Source organism: Camelus bactrianus, chromosome 19 (genome assembly GCF_048773025.1).
Source record: "Camelus bactrianus isolate YW-2024 breed Bactrian camel chromosome 19, ASM4877302v1, whole genome shotgun sequence".
Lineage (NCBI taxonomy): Eukaryota > Metazoa > Chordata > Mammalia > Artiodactyla > Camelidae > Camelus > Camelus bactrianus.
The window spans coordinates 22335637-22353190 of NC_133557.1; the positions used below are offsets into that span (position 1 = coordinate 22335637).

Here is a 17554-nt window from a genome sequence, read left to right on the forward strand (position 1 = left end):
CATGTGGAATGTTGCCTCAGTGGGACGGTCCCTCAAGGCTCACCACCCCCAACCCCCAGCCAGGTTTGGGACACATGACCTAGGGAAGGCCGTTGTGATGCTCCCTGCCCAGGGAACATGACCCTCTGACTGGAGGAACCCAAGGACGGGGAACAGCTGGTGCCAATTCTCACCAAGAGCACCGCCCTGAAGACGGTGCCCCTCGATGCCTGCTCCCGTGTTTCCTGGTGCATTTCTTTGAAAGACCCGGCTCTCGGGTCTCCCCCCAACTCTGGGGGCGCTCCACAGCCTCCCAGTAAGTCACCTTCTCTTTCTTTCTTTTTCTTTTTTCTTTCTTTCTTTCTTTCTTTCTTTCTTTCTTTCTCTTTCTTCCTTCCTTCCTTCCTTTCTTTCTTTCTTTCTTTCTTTCTTTCTTTCTTTCTTTTTCTTTCCTTCTTTCTTTTTCTTTCCTTCTTTCTTTCTTTCTTTCTTTCTTTCTTTCTTTCTTTCTTTCTTTCTTTCTCTCTTTCTTTCTTTCTTTCCCTCTTTCTTTCTTTCTTTTTCTTTCTTTCTTTTTTCTTTCCTTAAGTTAGACTGAATCTGTTTCTTGCAACCCAAATAATCTCAGTATAGCCAGGCAGAGTGTGTGAGTTAGGTGTGTGCATGGTGGCTGGTAGGGGTGATGACAGGCAAAGGAAACAGCACAATGGTCCAGGTCCAGAGGTGGACAGAGCTTGGAGCACAAAAGCAGCGTGGCTGTAAGGACAGGGTGAGCAAGAAGGTCAGTTCCATAAAGAACAGGCTTTCGATCTACTGTGTTCCCTGCTGAATCCTAAGTGCTCAGAACAGGGCCTGGCATACAGCAGGTGCTCAGTAAATGCCTGTTGGTTGAATAAAGGCGTTGTCAGCAGGAACTGACTCATGCAAGAGCTTGTAGGCAGGTCAATGAGCATCAGCTACATTCAGATGGCCACAGGGCCAGACAGCCGCTCATTAAACCACTGCCCAAGCAAGAAGCCATTCCAAGAGGCGCTGGCCCAACACAACCGGGCCAGAGGCCTCCACTGTCCGTGTATCCCTGCCTTAGCCCCCGGCCAGCAGCGGAGGGGCCAGGAGGGAATTCCTCAGCTAAAGAAGAAATGAGCTCAGAGGCTGCAGGACTCAGCCTGCCAAGCCTGGGGCTCAGACCCAGAGCAGAGAGCCTGGGGGAGCCACTGGCCTCAGTGTTTTACTGGTCTGGCTGCCCTGGGCTCACTCGAGGAAGACAAATCTCTCCGGTGGGACCCCAGGCCAGTGGCTGGAGGGCCAGGCATGCTCCGAGCCCAGCCAGGGAAGGCAGCCATCCTGTCGAGAAGCTGCTTCCAGAGCAGCAGCAGCCCCCAAGCTGTGAGGGGCCAGCAGCGGGGAGGCACAGCTGGGGCCCAGGAGGAGGGCAGGCCCAGCTCAGCAGCCTGGGGGGCCAGGCGGGCATCTGGAGCCCACCTGGCTTTCTGAGGCCCTCATAGTCTGGACTCCCAGCCTGTCTTCGCCTCTCTTCTCCCCAAAGGGCCCCGGGGGGACCCACAGGGAGGATCATAAAGTGAGGACCTGAGTGATTCTCTGGTGAAGAGTGAAATACACCAACCCCGGATGCGCCCACCACCTGAAAAGTAAGCCCCCACCCCACATCCCGCCAGCTGTGGGGAAACTGAAAGCCACCAAGTCCACATTTCTCCCCTCCAGGAAGAAGGCATGGGCCACACAGCCCTGTGCAGTCAACTCCACCACCACACCTCCCCCTCACCACCCATCTACCAGCCCCTCTCGCTGGGGGCTCCAGCCATGCCAGCCTCCTTGCTGCTCCTTCCACACACTACACACGGCCCCACCTCAGGGCCTTTGCACTCACTCCTTCCTCCCCCTGGAATGCCCTGTCCTGGCTTTTCAGCTCCTCAGAGTGGCCTTGCCCTAACTGTCCTGATGGTCAACCCAGGGACAATCACTCTTATTAACCCCATTTGACAGATGAAGAAACGGAGACACAGAGACTTGGCACTTGCCCAAGGCTTGTTACACCATGAGAATGGAATCCTTTCAGAGCTGGACCTTCCCCCACGTTACAAATAGGGAAACTGAGGTTCCAAGAGAGGAGGTTAGTTGCCCAGGGTTACAGCCAGGGCTCCCATCCTGTCCCTGTTTATCCTTTGTTTCCTCTGCTGGTGCCTTGAGCTGCCAGCCTGGCCCTTTGCCTGCTCCCACACCACTCCGCATGCTGAAAACCCTGCCACCGTCAGCATTGCCATCTACCGGACCGTGGGGTGAGTGTGGTGGGCACCTTGGGCACATTTCTGCAGAGCCAGCACAGGAGGCAGCAGATCTGACCTGTCTCAGCTCTCCTCTGCCCTAAGCCCCTGACCTCCTGCCCTCCTTTTGACGGCCACAGCCTGGGGCGTCCTGGAGCCCTGGCAGCAGAGACCAGAACTCACGGAGCAGAGAAGTGAAGAGAGCAGATTCTGGAGCTGGCTTCCCCAGGTTCGAACCCCTGCTCCGCCCAGCTGTGACCGGAGACAATTCCTTAACATCTCTGAGCTTCATTTCCTCATTTGTATTTTTTTATCCCCAGATTTGCCCTTGATTTTCCAAGGCCTCTGCCACCTCTCTGTGGTGCTCCCTGCTCAGACTCCACAGTACAGACTGTAGTTAATACAGAAGGCTACTATTACTATTACCACCGCCTACCAAGGCATCATGACAGCCCCGCCCACACACAGTCTTAGAGGAGCACCTCATTCCTGTGTGTCCTGAGGCAGGTGACATAACCTGGGCCTTAGTTTCCCCATTAATAAGCTGGGGGTAATAACTGTGTTTTCCTCAGGTTATTCTGCAGATTAAAAGAGAGAATGTACAGAGACGATCACAAGTGACCCAGTACCTAGCTTGTCAATCAAAGGACCAACACCCTGCTTCCCTGCCCTCAGAGATAAAAGAGCCCCGATTCATCTGAGTTACAAGTAGGAGGGAGTCCCTTCCCCAGCCTCAGGCAATGAATTCTGGGGAATTCTAAGCAACTCTCAGTAATCCCTGTTCTCTTCCACAGGGAGCGGTTTAGGGGTACATGTGGGACCCATCTGGCCATGAGACCTAAGGGGAAGATCACTGGGGAAGGGTGGGGACTGGGGGAAGTTTCCTCTACCAAGAAACAGAATGAAAAAGCTCTCTCCAACTGTCCCTGCTGCCTGCCTTTGGCTATAGGTCTACATAGGTGTGATGCCTGGAGCTGTGGCAGCCATCTTACAACTGTGAGGCAACTGTCAAGAAGATGACAGAAAAGAAAGCTGAAAAGAGCCTGGGTGGAAATGGCATCGATGAGCTCTATAGCCGTGAACTGTGGATGCCTAGTTATGTGAGCAAAAAACGTATAATTTACTTTACTGTGTAATTTAGTTTTCTTACTACATGAGAGAAAAATGTCTTTCCTGTATAAGTCAGGTTTCCTATTAGGTGCAGCCAAAAGCATTTCTAGCTGATCTAGTGGGTTTCAATCAACATTTTGTTTCAAGGAGCAGAATGACCTAGAAGTTAAAAATGAAGATGTGTTCAAAGCAAAATAATCCTCCTGAACTACACAATTACATGTTTTCTCCTTGACTTTCTGGCTAAGGTACAAGGTAAGGATGACTCTTGAAATCTAGGCTTGTTGTAACCAGTCTTCAAGGTCATATCCCCATCACCAACCTCTCCCCCACAGAGAGACCCACATGCACCCCATCCTCCCTGATTTCTCTGACCCAGAGCCTGATGACAGCTGTTTTTTGGTCAATCTCATGGAAGCCATCCTGTGTCAGCTCCAATTAGCTTCCCTATGTCCCCAGCCCAGGCCAAGCCACAGGAGGTCTGCCGAAGTGGACAGACACATTCTGTGGTCAGTGGCAAACTTCACTCCACCATCCTCCCCTCCACTTCTAGTTGCAACAGGATGCTGGGGTGTTGGGGGTATGTCCTTGGGACCACTGACAATGACTCAGGCTACTGTAGGGGGCCTTCAGCCACAACCACAGCCTCTCCGACTGCAGTGGCCACGAGCAGGCCCCCGCCATGCCCAGCACCAATCCCCAAAGAGAAATCAACAGAAGAGGTTGCTCTTGCTGGCACTTCTCCCTGACAGGAACTCCAGCGCGCAGACCTGAGCCTCTCCAGCTCAGCCAAGGACCTTGGAGTCGACTAGACTCCTGTTTCTCACCTCCCTCACCCCATCTATCCAACAGCAGGCTCTGTTAGGTCTACCTTCAAAAAATCCAAAATCTGACCACTCTTCCTGCTTTCCCCTCAGCCACCTCTCAGCTACTTGCCTGCAGTTCTGAAGTTGTCTCTGAGCTGGTCTCCCAGCTGCCAGCCTCATCCCCCTACAGCCCGAAGGACCTCATCCCACCAAAGGCAGGTGCCATCCCTTCTATGCTCAGAACCTGGCCATGACCCGAGTCCTCCCAAGAGCCCACAGGCCCCACGTGACTGGCTGCCCAACGGCTTCCTATCACTTGCCACCTGGCTCAGGCCACTCCAGCCACACTGGCCTCCTCCCTGCCCGCAGACACACCAAGCTCACCTGACTCAGAGCCTCCAAGTTGCTGTTGCCTCAGAGACATCCCCAGACGTCCCCCTGGCTCGCTCCCCATTTCCAGCCTCTATAAACAATCCCTGCTCAGCAAGACCTTCTCAGACCCCCTGTGGAAACTGGACCTCCCCAGCCACTTGAAAGGTCAACCCACTGGAGCTCGCGCATGCTCCAGCCCCACCGGCACTCTGGCACCGAGCACCAGCTAGCACATTCTGTATCTCACTTCTTTTCCTTGTTCGCTGGATGTCTGCCCTACCCTTCATCAGAGCCTAAGATCCATGAGGGCGGGAGCTGTACCTGTCTTGTTCACTGCTGCGTCCTCAGAACCTACAACACTGCCTGATACACAGCAGGTGTTCAAAGGGAAAAAGGGAGCCAACGAGCCCTCTCATCGACTTTCCCTACACTCTCTTCTACCCTCTCACTTTAAATATCTCACTTTAAATAAGCACCAGGGGGGCAACACCTGCACCTCCCCCCCCACCTCCTCCACCTCCACTGGGGAGTCCAGTGGGCACCCCAAAGGCAGCACCCTCGAACGCCCAAGGAGAACGCTTCATTTCCCCACGCACACCAGTGTTTCCTCCCCCGTCTTCCCATCGCTGTGAACAGCACTTCCAGCCACCCACTGTACCAAAACCCCAGGACACAGCCTTGATTCCCGCCCCACCCCTCAGCGATGTGTCCTGTGTGTTCCATCTCCAAATATTTCCCAGATCCACTGACTTCTTGCCAGCTCAGTAACCCATTCCACTCCCAGCTCATGCCTGGGATTCGCCACTTAAGGCAAAGTCCACATCGTGCTTTGAAACCAGCAGGCAGACAATGGTACCCACAGAGCTCGGGGAACACGAGGCCACAGAAGGGTCCGAGGTGGGGAGCAGCAGCGTTTCAGAGAGCCCTGCACCCGGCATGTCTGGGTTCTGAACAAAGAACCTAAATCACGAAAGAAAACGCCAGGTGTCGCCCCTCACTTGTCACAGCGCACACTCAGAAGGTGGGACCCCAAGCAGATCACCTCTCACCCTCCCCCAGATGTTTGTTTCCTGGTCTTACTGTTTCTGCACCCCCAAAGCCCTCCGCAATTTCTTCAGCCTTCCTTACTGCACATAATTCTGAGGCACCTTGAATCCTTTGTGAAGGAGATGAGGAATTATTATAATAATAGTTCCATTTACTGAGCAATTACTCAGTGCCAGGAACCATTCTAAGCACTTTAGATGATTAACTCATTGAATCCTCAAAATAATCTAAAGGGGAAGTTACTGTTTTTAGCTTCATTTTACTGGTGTAGAAACTGAGGCACAGAGAGGTTAAGCAGCTTGTCCAAGCTCACTCAGCTAGGAAGTGGTGGTGCTGAGATTCGAACCCAGGTCTGCCGGGCTATGAACAAAGCACATGCTCTGGGCCAGTTTCAGGGGATCCCAAGGAAAGATGTACAGTACAATGGGAGGTGTGCGTAGCACAACGGTTAGCAGCTCTGCACTTCCCAGCCGTGCAAATCTGAATCCAAATCCAGATCATTTCAAGACCTCCCACACCTTAGGGCCCCACATCATAGCACACATATTAAAATGCAGCCACATCTTATGTTGGTTTTTGGCTTAAAATTCTTTTTTTCAAGGATTTTTCTGAACTTGCTTTGGAAGTTATTTGGCACCAAGAAGCATTTCCTTTACATTGCTTGGCCACGAATTCTAGACAATCACCAGAAACTTATTTGACATGAGAAAATCCAGGCAGTAAATTGTTTTTGAGTGGAATGAAGTTTTTATGAATGCTAAACTTAATATAATGAGGCTGCCATAGAGCTGCACTCTGTAAATGTTTTAAGTATTTATCCACTTGGTTTCACAGGTGTCGCCTTGTCTTTGAAGCCAATACCTTTTTCTTACAGACTACAAAGGAACGTTCTTGCAGGCTCCCGGAAAAGTTTGTGGAACTGAGGCACAAGTGGGTAAGATGGGCCCATCTGAGTCCCAGCTTTGCTGCTGCAAGGCTGTGTGCCCTTGGACCAGGCACTTGGCCTGGCCTCTCTGGACCCCCATTCCCATCTGTAAATGGGTTGAAGGACTCAGTGAGATAATGCACAAAGCCCAGGTAGGGCTGGGCCCAGAGTTAGCACCTCTGAACAGAGCCATAAAGGACAAGAGGCAGACAGATATGAGAGTCCACAACACTTCAATGGAACAATCACCTTTGGGAAGTTGCAGCAAAATTGACACATAGATTTTCTAAGACTGCCCAGGCCCTGCTCACCAGGAACCTAGGTGAAGGGAATAACCTGGCAAACTCCACATGGAGGCTCCAGTTTGGTGCAAGGATGAGACCAGCTTGTCCCAGTTTATCCAAGACCATCCCGGTTTTAAAAACTGAAAGTCTCAAAGTGGCAGAAACCCAAGGGTCCCTTGACTGATGGATAAATAAAATGTGCTCTATCCACACAATATTATTCAGCCTTTAAGAGGAAGGAAATTCTGACACAGGCTGCGACATGGATGAGCCATGAAGACATGATGCTGAGCGAAATAAGCCAGACACAGAAGCACACATGCTGTATGAGGCCACGTGCACAGGGGACCTAGAGCAGTCAGATTCATAGAGAGAGAGTGGAAGGGTGGTTGCCAGGGGCCAGAGGTGGGGGGTGGGGAGATGGGAAGTTACTGTTCAATGGGGACAGAGTTTCAGTTCTGCAAGATGGAAAGAGCTCTGGAAGTGGACAGTGGTGACGGCTGTGTGATATCAAGAATGGACTTAAGGCTACTGAACCGTACACTTAAAAATGGTTAAGATGTATATGTTACACTATGTATATTTTACCACAACTAAAAAATAATTTTAAAAAATTGTTTAAACCTCAAAGGCCCGCATGCTGGTTAGCCCCTCAGTCCTGGGCAGAGGCGGATGGCTGGTCGCACGGGACCCGAGGGATTTCTCACCTGAGCCAACAGCCAGTCCACCAGCTTGCTCCCAGGCAGCACCGACTTGTACGTCTTCAGGTGGTAATCGCGGTCCCTGGGGAGAGGAAGCACGCCCTGAGCAGACCGGAGAGAAAAGAGGCGGAAACATCCCAATTTCCCTGCTCAGAATGCTCCAAATTTCTAGGCTCCCCAGCCATGGGTCCGAGGCAGGGGGCGGGGAGAGCCCCAGGCAGGGAGCCCCACTCCTCATTCACAGTGTCACCTCGGGCAGGACCTGACTCTCACCAACATCATGTGGGGACAGGAGCAGGGGGCTCTCAGGCTCTGGAAACTCTCCTGCTGGGGCCCTCAAGCAGGGCCGGCTCTGCCCCGCACGGAACACTGGGCTGTGTTTGGAGACATGTTTGGCTGTCATGACCGGATGTTGAGGGGCCGGAGGTACCACCACCAGCATCTAGCAGGGTGCTGCTAAACACTCCAAACTTTCCAGAACAGCCCCCAAACAAAGAATTATCCAGCCCCAAATGTCAAGAACGCCAAGCCTGCGGAAACCCGATTTAGTCTGTGTGGTGAGAAAAACTCCCAGTTCTTTCCTTTTTGTTTTGTTGTAGACATTCGTGTGTTTAAAGGTAACAAATCTATACTGACGTGGAAAGCCCTCTCCGTGGGCTGGTGCGGGCATTCGGGGCCAGGCAGGCAGCAGGGGTCTGTGACGGCCCTGCTTCTTTGCCAAGGTACACGCTCTGACCTGTAGGAGCATCTAATTCCCGCCCAGGCTTGGTGCGGAGGGCTGTGCAGACCTTGTGGCCAAACTGCAACAATTTCTCAGCCTCTGAAGCTGACAAAAACGAGTTTATGCAGCCAGCCCCCCGCAGGGCTGATAAAGGCCAACTGGGGTGTTCTCAGGCTTTCAGGAACTGGGGAGCCCAGCACATCACGTGTGCGGTAAGTGGGGGCCGGCTGCTGGCCTGGCCACTTCCTCCTCTGGGGGCTGATGGAGGGGCCTCTTCTGCAGGGACCAAGGCTGGATGAGGCGGCCCCGCCTGTCTTCTGGGCTTGCACAAAGGCAGCAGGGGAGGAGCCAAGGAGGCAGGTCTGGAGATGAAAGGGGCACCCTGGGCACCAAGGAGGCCAGCGAATGCAGGGAAAAGACCCTTCCTCTTGGCTCCTGGGATGTGGTAAGGGCTGTCAGGACAGGAGGCAGAGGCATCTGCAGCTGGTAAGGATCAGATCACCCTCCCTGTTCCTTCGTCCACAACCATAAGCTTCAATGGGAAAGTGAACCACCAACCACCAGCATCAACACAGCCCTCACTACGTGCCAGGCGCCATTCAAATTTAATCCTCATGACCACCCAAGAGGGGTGAGCTATTCTTAGGCTCATTTCACAGATGCAGAAAACAGAGGCAGAAAGCATTAATTCCTTTTCAATGATCACTCAACAAACATCTAGTGAGTTCGCCGATACTTGGCTTTTTTTCAATCAACGTTAAATCAGACTTAAGATCACATTTTTCAGTCCCAAGAGTTTGAAAGCCACATGTGAGTAGTGGCTACTCTACTGGATGGCACAGGGACAGAGCATTTCTATCAGTGCAGGAAGTTCCAAAGGACAGCACCGCTCTGGGTGCTGCCAAGGGTCTGGGGACACAGCAGTGAGCAAAATCCCCGCCTTGGGTGAGTGTACAATTCAGTGGGGAAGACAGATGGTACACAGACAAAGAAATAAACATACAGTGTGTCAGTCACTGACAAGGTTCAAGAAGAAAATCCAAGTGAAATAAAGAGGGTAGTGTGTTCCAGATGGTGATATTTTAAAAAGGTGACCAGGGAAGGCCCCTCTGATTTGGAGACATTTGGAGGAAGTAAGGGAGCAAATACGCATATATATGGGGGAAGAATATCCCAGGCAGCAGAACAGCAAGTGCAAAGGCCCTGAGGTAGATCCTATTATTATTCTCATTCCAAAGAAGACAAAGTTGAGGCATCAGCACCAACTTGGTTAAGTAACTGCCCAAGATCACATAGCTGGTAACTAACGAGCAGGCTGAGATCCAAACTCAGCCAGTCTGGCTCCAAAACTAACACCCTTCACCACCATACTGCACTGTTTCCCACAAATTAACTCACTTGACCCTAATGACAAACCTATAGGGTAGGTGCGGTTATTAGCCCCATTTGATAGAGAAGGAGACTGAGGCTCAGAGAGGTTAAGTTACTGGCCCAAGGCCACACAGCTGAGAAGAGGCAGAGGTGAAACTGGAGCTTGGAGGGAGTGACTTACTTGATCACGGGAGTGTAGAGGCTGTGAAGACGGCAGTAAAGCCTCACACCCTGAAAGAGAAAAAGAGGGAGTCTAGGATCTGACCACACCCTTCAGGGGCCTCCATATCCAGGCCGCTGGGAGAGATGGCTCCCAGGACAGAGGAAGAGGGTGAAGGAAGGAGAGGGGACCAATGCAGGCAGTGGAGGTGGGGCTGTGGGGGCGGGGCCGTGGGGCAGGGTCGTGGTGGCAGGGCGGGGTCCTACCTTGGACATGATGTCCTCCAGCTCACTCCGGGCCTTGTAGGTGCCGTCATCATAGCGGAAGCGGTACATCACCTGCTCGTTCTTGAACTGGTGCTTGTCAGAGACTAGAGGGACCCAGGGCCAGTGAGGCTGGGCACACCCCCCTCGGCCCTCCTGACCCACGCCCACCATCGTCACCCAACCTTTGGCCAGGCTCTGTGTCTAGCACAACTGTACTGAACCCCCTCCCCAAATTCCAATGCAGAAACTAGGGCCTCCTGCTAAGTGTGGGGCCCAGCTGAGACCTGTGGCTTGGAGTAGGGGCATCTGCCAGTCTTGCAACAGGCCCAGAAATGCCTCGCTCCAGCCTGAGCTGGGACCCATCTGCCCAGCCTCTCCCTGGACCTAGATCATGAAGGCACTGGGGTCTGAGACCATGCCGTCAAGACTTAAAGAACCATCTCTACACAACGGCCCTGAGTCGCCCCTGGTGCTTCTCTCTCTCACTCTCTGCTTTGGATCCATTAGCAAACCTGTAGGCTCTTCCTTCAGAACATTAAGAATCAGACTCTATACTCCCACCCTGGTCCAAGCTACCCTCATCTCCCACCTGGGCTATCACAGCTGTCTCCCTGCTGGACGCCCACTGTCGCCTGGGCACAACAGTCCACTCCACACAGTGGCCAAAAGGATCCTGCTAAAATCTAAGTCCAAGCAGGACTAAGTCAAACACAGCACTGGTTTTCTACTGCACTCAGAGTAAAAGCCACAGACCCTACAATTCCCTATAAGGTCCTGAACCTCATCTCCTGAAGACTCCCAACTGGCCCGTGCCCTCTGACCTCCTAACACTAGCTGTTCCCTGAACAAACTGCTTACACTCCTGTCCTGGGGACTTCGCACTGGCTGTTCCCTCTGCCTGGAACCCCAATGCCTACCTGGCTCCCTCCCTCCCCCAGGACTTGGTTCCACATCACCTTCTCACCTTCCCAACTCCCCCACTCAAAACCGAACACCCGCCCTGCTTTCTCTCCCTCCCAGCACTTACCGCCACCTGAATACGTATATTTTACTCATCCTGTTTGTTACCTTCCCCCTCTAACTAGAACGTCAGCCCCATGAGGACCAGAGTTTCCATCTGTCCTGTTCACTGCTATGAACACATGAAAAGCACTCAGTAAGTATCTGTTGAATGGCTAAAACTTAAGTGGTTCTTGCCTTTTTTTGAAAGGACAGATAGAAAGTTCTATTCCCCTGCCCCTAACTTTTCGAGGTGGCCCTGCTTTGCTGGTGCCCTAGGTGAGAGCTGGGCCTCCCAGCCCCGAGAGCAGTTTCATAAGGGCAGCCACGCTTCTGGGACCACACTGTGCCCAGGGAACAGGCAGCTGCATAGAAGTGTAGATACAGCCTCTGAGTCAGTGGAAGCACAGTGCTGTAGAGGTTTGACCTGGTCCTACCCCCTGGTTTCCAGCCCCCACTCACCATGGTGGATAATACCGTTCTCCAACAAGGCCTGGCCCAGGTTCACGCCTTCTTCTGTCTTGCTAATTTCGCCAATTTCCAGGAGCCAGGCAACAAACTCACTGCCAGGAACAGAAGATGTGGTTGAGAGGACCGCCCCAGTCCTGGGACCACAGGGACCAGCACTAAACTGGCCTGACCACCCCACCACCACCACCACCACCACTCCCAGGAATGATAGTCAGAACTGGGAAGCAGACTTAGGACCCTACAGGCCTGGGGGTCATGCTAAGGCCTGATGCTTTTCCCCCCTGACAAATGGCAGAGAGGTGGGTGTGAGCAGACTCTGGGCCCCACCTCAGGCTCACTGGATGGGTGAATGGGTGGATGGATGGATGAATGGGAGGGAAAGAGAACAGACACATGAGTGGATAAATGAATGAAGAGTGAGTAGATGACAGATGATCTGACAGATAAATGACTAAGTGGCTGGACAGACTTGTAGGGTAGGTGGGTGGAGGAAGAATGGACGGGTGAATGATAAGCAGAGGGATAACTGAGGAGATGGTGGGGGGAATGGATGATGGATGACTGGTCAGCTGGATAGATGGAGGGACAGAAGGAATGAAGAAGCAAACCAGCCAGTAGAAATAAGGACCCAGAAAGCTGACTGTGGAAAGTCAGAAGAGCTAATGGTGATCAAATCATGTCATTCTCCCACTGAAAACCCTCCAGTGGGCTTCCTGGTTACTCTCGGAAAAAAATCCAAACCTGCCCACATGATGACAAGGCCGTGTACGAGCTGCCCCCTCCCCATCTCCAATACCTTTCATTTATTTTGCTTTAGCCACACACACCCACTGTTTTCCCTTCTTTAAAAAATGCCAGACTCTTGCCTGCCTTGGGGCCTTTGCACTTGCTGTTCCCTCTGCCTAAAAACACCCCTCCCCAGCTCTTCACAAAGCATTTCTCTTTCATATCTTTACATCTCAGTTCAAAGGTCACCTCCTCAGAGAAGCCTTCCCTGACCATCTCATCAAAAGCCCCTTCCCTGCCCCCATACAATCCATCACATCTTTTGGTTTTACTTCCTTTTTAGTACTTATCACTGGAGTTGACCTATTTACAGATTTATTTTTGTTTATCAGTCATCTGCCCAAACCAGAATGTCATCTCCATGCTGATAGGGATTTTTGTCTAATTCACAGCTCTACGCCCCCTGCATCTGGTAGAGGCTACAAAGCACAGTGGGGCTCAATAACTATTTTTTTGAACAAATGAAGGAATGAACCATCAAACAAGAAGGACCATGTTGGGGCGAGGAGGAAGGTCTCACTCAGAAAGAAATGCTCACAAGCCCAGAAAAAATCAGGCAAATCAAATCCAACGTGACTACCCAGTGGGGCAGAGGCTCAGCCAGACCCCAGGTCCTGGCTCTTGGATTTGCATTCGGGCTCGGTGCAGAGCTCAACCCACGGAAAAGTCAGCAGGAAAGGGGTGAGCCGGGAACGCGGGGCAATCTGTACTCAGTGAAGGCAGGTGGCAGCTGGCCAGAGCGCGGGGCTCTCCTGCTTATCGAAACCAGCTGTCCCGCCTCCAATTACAGGGCCAGAGAGGGGCAGGGCTATTTTTAGCTTTCCAGTGTTTGGCTGAGCAAAGACCTGCCTTGTGTGTAGGTAGTGGTGTGTGCTGAAGCATTCAGAGGGCCCGGGTGCGGGCCCAGGAGGTGTAGAAGAAACAGATCTATTTCGTGGAGCGGGAGCCCCGAGTGGGGAAGGGATTGTTTTGGGTCCTGTCCACCCCCGCTCTATTCTCAAGGTCCCAAAAAACAGGCAGAAAGAAAACTGCCAGCAGCTGAGGGAGGTGAACAGATGTGGAGTGCCCACTCTCGGAAGCTGACACTCAGCCTCCGGCTGCCCACCAGCTGTCCCATGGGGGCCACCTCTGGCACTGACTGGCGGCCCTACGGCCAGGCTGCGGGGTACAGGAAGTTCCCCACAGCAGCTGCTAGAGCAGAGAAAGGCAGTCCAGAGGACAGCAACTGTGACCTGTTTCTGCCCTGAGCTGAGTCTTACATCGTTTTGAGGAACAAGGAAGGTTCACAGCCTGCTGGGCAAATTTGGGCAAGCCTCTGTCCCTCTCTGGGCCTCGAGATCCACCTGACAAGTGGTTCATTCAGGGGCCTTCTGAATTTAATGGGTAACCTTCTAATCACATTGAGTCTTGAGTTGGGATCTAGCGTACAAAACCATACAAAATTCACTCTAACACATGAACCTTAAACTCTCGTGAATGAGTAAAAGGGGCCACATGGAAACTCTACTGAACCAGCCAGAACTTCTGAAGACGGCAGCCAGTCAGTGCGGCCAACTGTGGCCACATGGGAAAACTAAAGCATCTTACAACTTTTCGAGAGAAGCCGGAAATCCAGCACTTCCTGTGAAATCTCCCAACTTTTAAATGTTAATATTGAATCCAATATTTTCTGAAAGCACCATGTGGCTCACAGAAAACACATCTGCAAACTGCACTAGGTCAGCAGGACACCGTCTGCCACCAGTGGGGTGCAAGGAAGGGTGTTGTAGGCAGAGGGATCAGCATACAAAAGGGCCCTGAGTGAGAAGTAAGGTTAGGAAACCAGCAATCTGCCAGCTACTGGGGGCTGGGGGACAAAGAACAGCAAGATCCAGTCTTCCAGAAAGATGTAACTTGGAGCAGTGTGAGGTACACTGGGGACAAACGGAACAGGTCAGCCTGTTCTGGCGAGGAGCCTGAAATTCAGGGGATGGGGGACTACTTGAAATCATGTGTCGGTCTTCATCCCTCTTCCTTCCTGCTCCCAGTATCACTCACCCAGTTAACATGCATTTCACCTACTGTGTGTCAAGTCCCAGGCTGGGCACAGGGGATACACAGGTCTTTGCATTCTTCCAAGATAAGCCCCCAAGCTGAGACCTAATGTCCACTCACCCCTAGTACAAGAATCCCATTTTTCTTGCCTGTCTCTTCCATGGCCTTGAGCTCCACAAGGAAAGAAACCTGGGGTTTCACATTCATCTCTGAGACTGCACTGCCTGAGATGCTTCTGGGAGACGTCTGTGGCCACGTCTGGCAAATCATTATTCATCAGCTATTTCGCGCTAATATCCTGCACTTGTGCCCACAGGTGGACGACCCAGTGAGGCCTCTTCCACCTGGGCGCTCCCGTTCTGGTAGACTGCAATTAATGAACGACATCTAACTCTGACAAGAGTGAAACCAAAGGGCTTCTCCTTCCAGGAAGCCTTCCCTGACTGCCCTGCCAGATAGAACATCACAATTTGTCCCCTGAGTTCTTAAAAGCTCTAACAGTGCCCTCATTCAGGGCCTGGGTAATGAGTTCATCCTCACCTCAGTCTTGTGCATAAGCTCTTTCCACAGATTCCCAGAGCACCTGGAATAAAATCTGAACCCCCTCACCCCTTACCTGCCTGACAACCTCTTTGGCCACTCCCTCCCTCCAGCGATGCTGGCCTCCTTGCTGTTCCTCAATGACTTACTCAAGGCTCATCCCAGCCTTTGGGCTTTCGCACATGCGGTTCCCTCTGCCAGGAACACTGTTCCCCCAGATCTTCTCATGGTTGGCTCTTGCTTGTCATCTAGATCTTGGTTAAAATGTCGCCTCCCCAAAGAGGCCCTTCCTGATCACCCTGGCTGAAAGAGAGCCCCTTTTCCTCACAGCCTGACATCAACCCACTTTCTTTCTGCATTCATCACCTAGCTAAAATTCCCTTCCTGATTTGTATTTATCTCCTTGTCTGTTTTCTGATTCCCCTGCTGGACGGTTACCTCCATAAGGGCAGAGATTTCCTCTGTCCTGTTCACTGCTGGCACACAGTAACACTGAACGAATGGGATGGATGAGTGAATCAGTTTTGTCTCCCCCAACTAATCTGAGGATCCCAGAGGGTAAACGCCATCTTCCTCCCATGATTCCTGCACAAAAATACAGATTTTATTCCTTGTTTCTTCTTCATGTGGCATCGATGAGTTTGTCTCCGACAACGGCAGAAACAGGCCGCTCCTCAACCCCAACACACATTTCCCTTACTCTTGCCCACGATGTGCTGAGCATGTCACAGGCATTTTCTTGCTGTATCCTCTGACAATCCGGCAAGGCACGTTTTATTATCTCTCGTTAACTGATCATTTACTGAGGCTCAGAGAGGTTAAGAAACTTGCCCAAAGTCACAGAGCTAGAACATGGGGGAATCAAAACTCGACTCCAAGTCTGACTCAAAGCCCAACCCTTGACGGTTATAAAAATAAATTAGACAATTTTGGGGTTCATGGAGTCCCCATCTAGTTGTAGAGACAGGTAACTATCAAGGGAAGATTAAATGTGAACAGAAATGAAAATGGATAAACACAGCAGAGTGAGGTGGGAGAGAATCCTGGGTTCAAATCCCAGCCCCCAACTTGTGGCTGTGTGACCCTGTGCAGGACCTTCTCCCCTCTGTGCCTCACTGTCCTCGCCCTTAAAATAGGAATAATGGCAGTGAACTGCCTCAAGTGTCCCCTGAGGGTTAAAAGGCATGACCACAGGGCAGCACCTGGAGCAGAGGAAGGTTCGATAACCGTGTGCCTATGATTGCTGGTTCCTTCCACCCGAGGGGACCAGAGCTGCTCCTGGAGGAAGAGAAGCCGGGCCCGGGCCTGAGAGGAGGGCCCCAAGCCCCCCGGGGCTGGGTGCAGACCAAAAGCCTTGCGGGGAGGAGTTCTATTAGCTTGTTCTCCTGGAGGAAGTCTGGTCCTTAAAAGCCCTGTGATTACAAAACAAGCTTCAATCCTGGCCCCGCTTCAAATGGGCAATAAAAGAAATCTCCCCTAATCCTTCCTGAGGAGACGGAACACTCTGCTGAAGCTCTAATCACAGACAGGTTATCCCATCCGGCTGGACTAAGCTCTCTGAAGGGTTTGGCAAGAGAGGGGGCGGTCCTCTGACCCTGGGGGACCGGAAGCAAACCCCTCCTGCGAGAAAAACCTCCTTTCTGCCCAGGGATTAGGGATTAGCTGATGGACTCCAGCCAGGCTGCCCCTTCCCTTCCCTACATCCGGCAGACCTGGGGCCCACACTCCCTTCTCCACAGACCCTCCGGGGAAACGTGGAGCTGGGGTCACTGATTCTGAGGGCAAAAGGGCAGCCTGACTCCAAGGCATCCCAGACACGCCGCAGGGTCCCAACTACCCCCCAGACTCCCTGCCTGGCCTCACCAACCATAAGCCTCAGACTATCACCACTTAGCTCGCCCCCCGGCTCCACACTCAGTCTCTAACCCCTATCCAACACCTGTTGGATACACAAACGTCTGCTGGACATCTCAACCTCAACGCGTCCGAACCGAAGTTCCAGCTTCCCTGCATCCCGGCACCTTCCGCACCCGGTTCCCGCAGCGCCGCCCTGGCCAGCGCCCTTCCGCCTCTCTGCGCGCGCCTCCCAGACTCCTTTGCTCAGGCTCCTCCTCTAAGAGGCGGTCCCGCCTCGTCTCTCTCTACCCCTCCCCTTGCAGATTTCATGCAGTCTCCTGGCTTTGAAGACCATCTAAATGCCCACATCTCCTGCATTTAGGTCTCCAACCCGGACTTTCTCCCCGAAGTCACGATGTCATATCCATCTAACAACTCCCCTCCATCCCGGGGGACTGTCTTAACATAACTGTCCAAGTGGAACCTCTAGGCGCTAATTGCGCCGCCTGAAACCTCCTTCCGTCTCCTTCCCTTTCTCAGCAAGCAGCAGCTCCACCTTCCAGGAGCTCACAGTCCCTAATTCCCTCTTTCCCCACCCCATCAGCAAGTGCTGTCACCTTCAAAATGATCCAGGGTGCAACCACATGCCCCTACCTCCACGGTGACTACCCTAGTCCACATCACCTCTCACCTGTGTCTATGGCAATATAATAATTACAGTGGCTTTTATCCGAGGCCCCTTCAAAAGCTTTTGGGAAGTGGGTGGGGTACAAGTTAATAAATTTCAAAGTCCCAGCCTCACAGGCAAGCTTCTCTCCCAAACAAGCTTCGTGAGGTCAGGAGCCCCAAGTGTTGTTCTTCCCA

The 17554-nt window shown here is 52.3% G+C and overlaps 1 protein-coding gene across 1 annotated transcript in view; it reads right to left on the reverse strand.

The window, feature by feature from the left end:
- The window catches only part of PREX1 (phosphatidylinositol-3,4,5-trisphosphate dependent Rac exchange factor 1), a 175674-nt gene that overhangs the window by 40560 nt on the left and 117560 nt on the right, over nt 1-17554 (reverse strand). The window contains exons 11-14 of the mRNA XM_074347397.1: nt 11486-11586; nt 10025-10128; nt 9780-9829; nt 7513-7588 (exon numbers count right to left, since the gene is read on the reverse strand). Coding sequence (XP_074203498.1) covers nt 7513-7588; nt 9780-9829; nt 10025-10128; nt 11486-11586 — 331 coding nt within the window. The remainder of the gene's footprint in view (nt 1-7512; nt 7589-9779; nt 9830-10024; nt 10129-11485; nt 11587-17554) is intronic.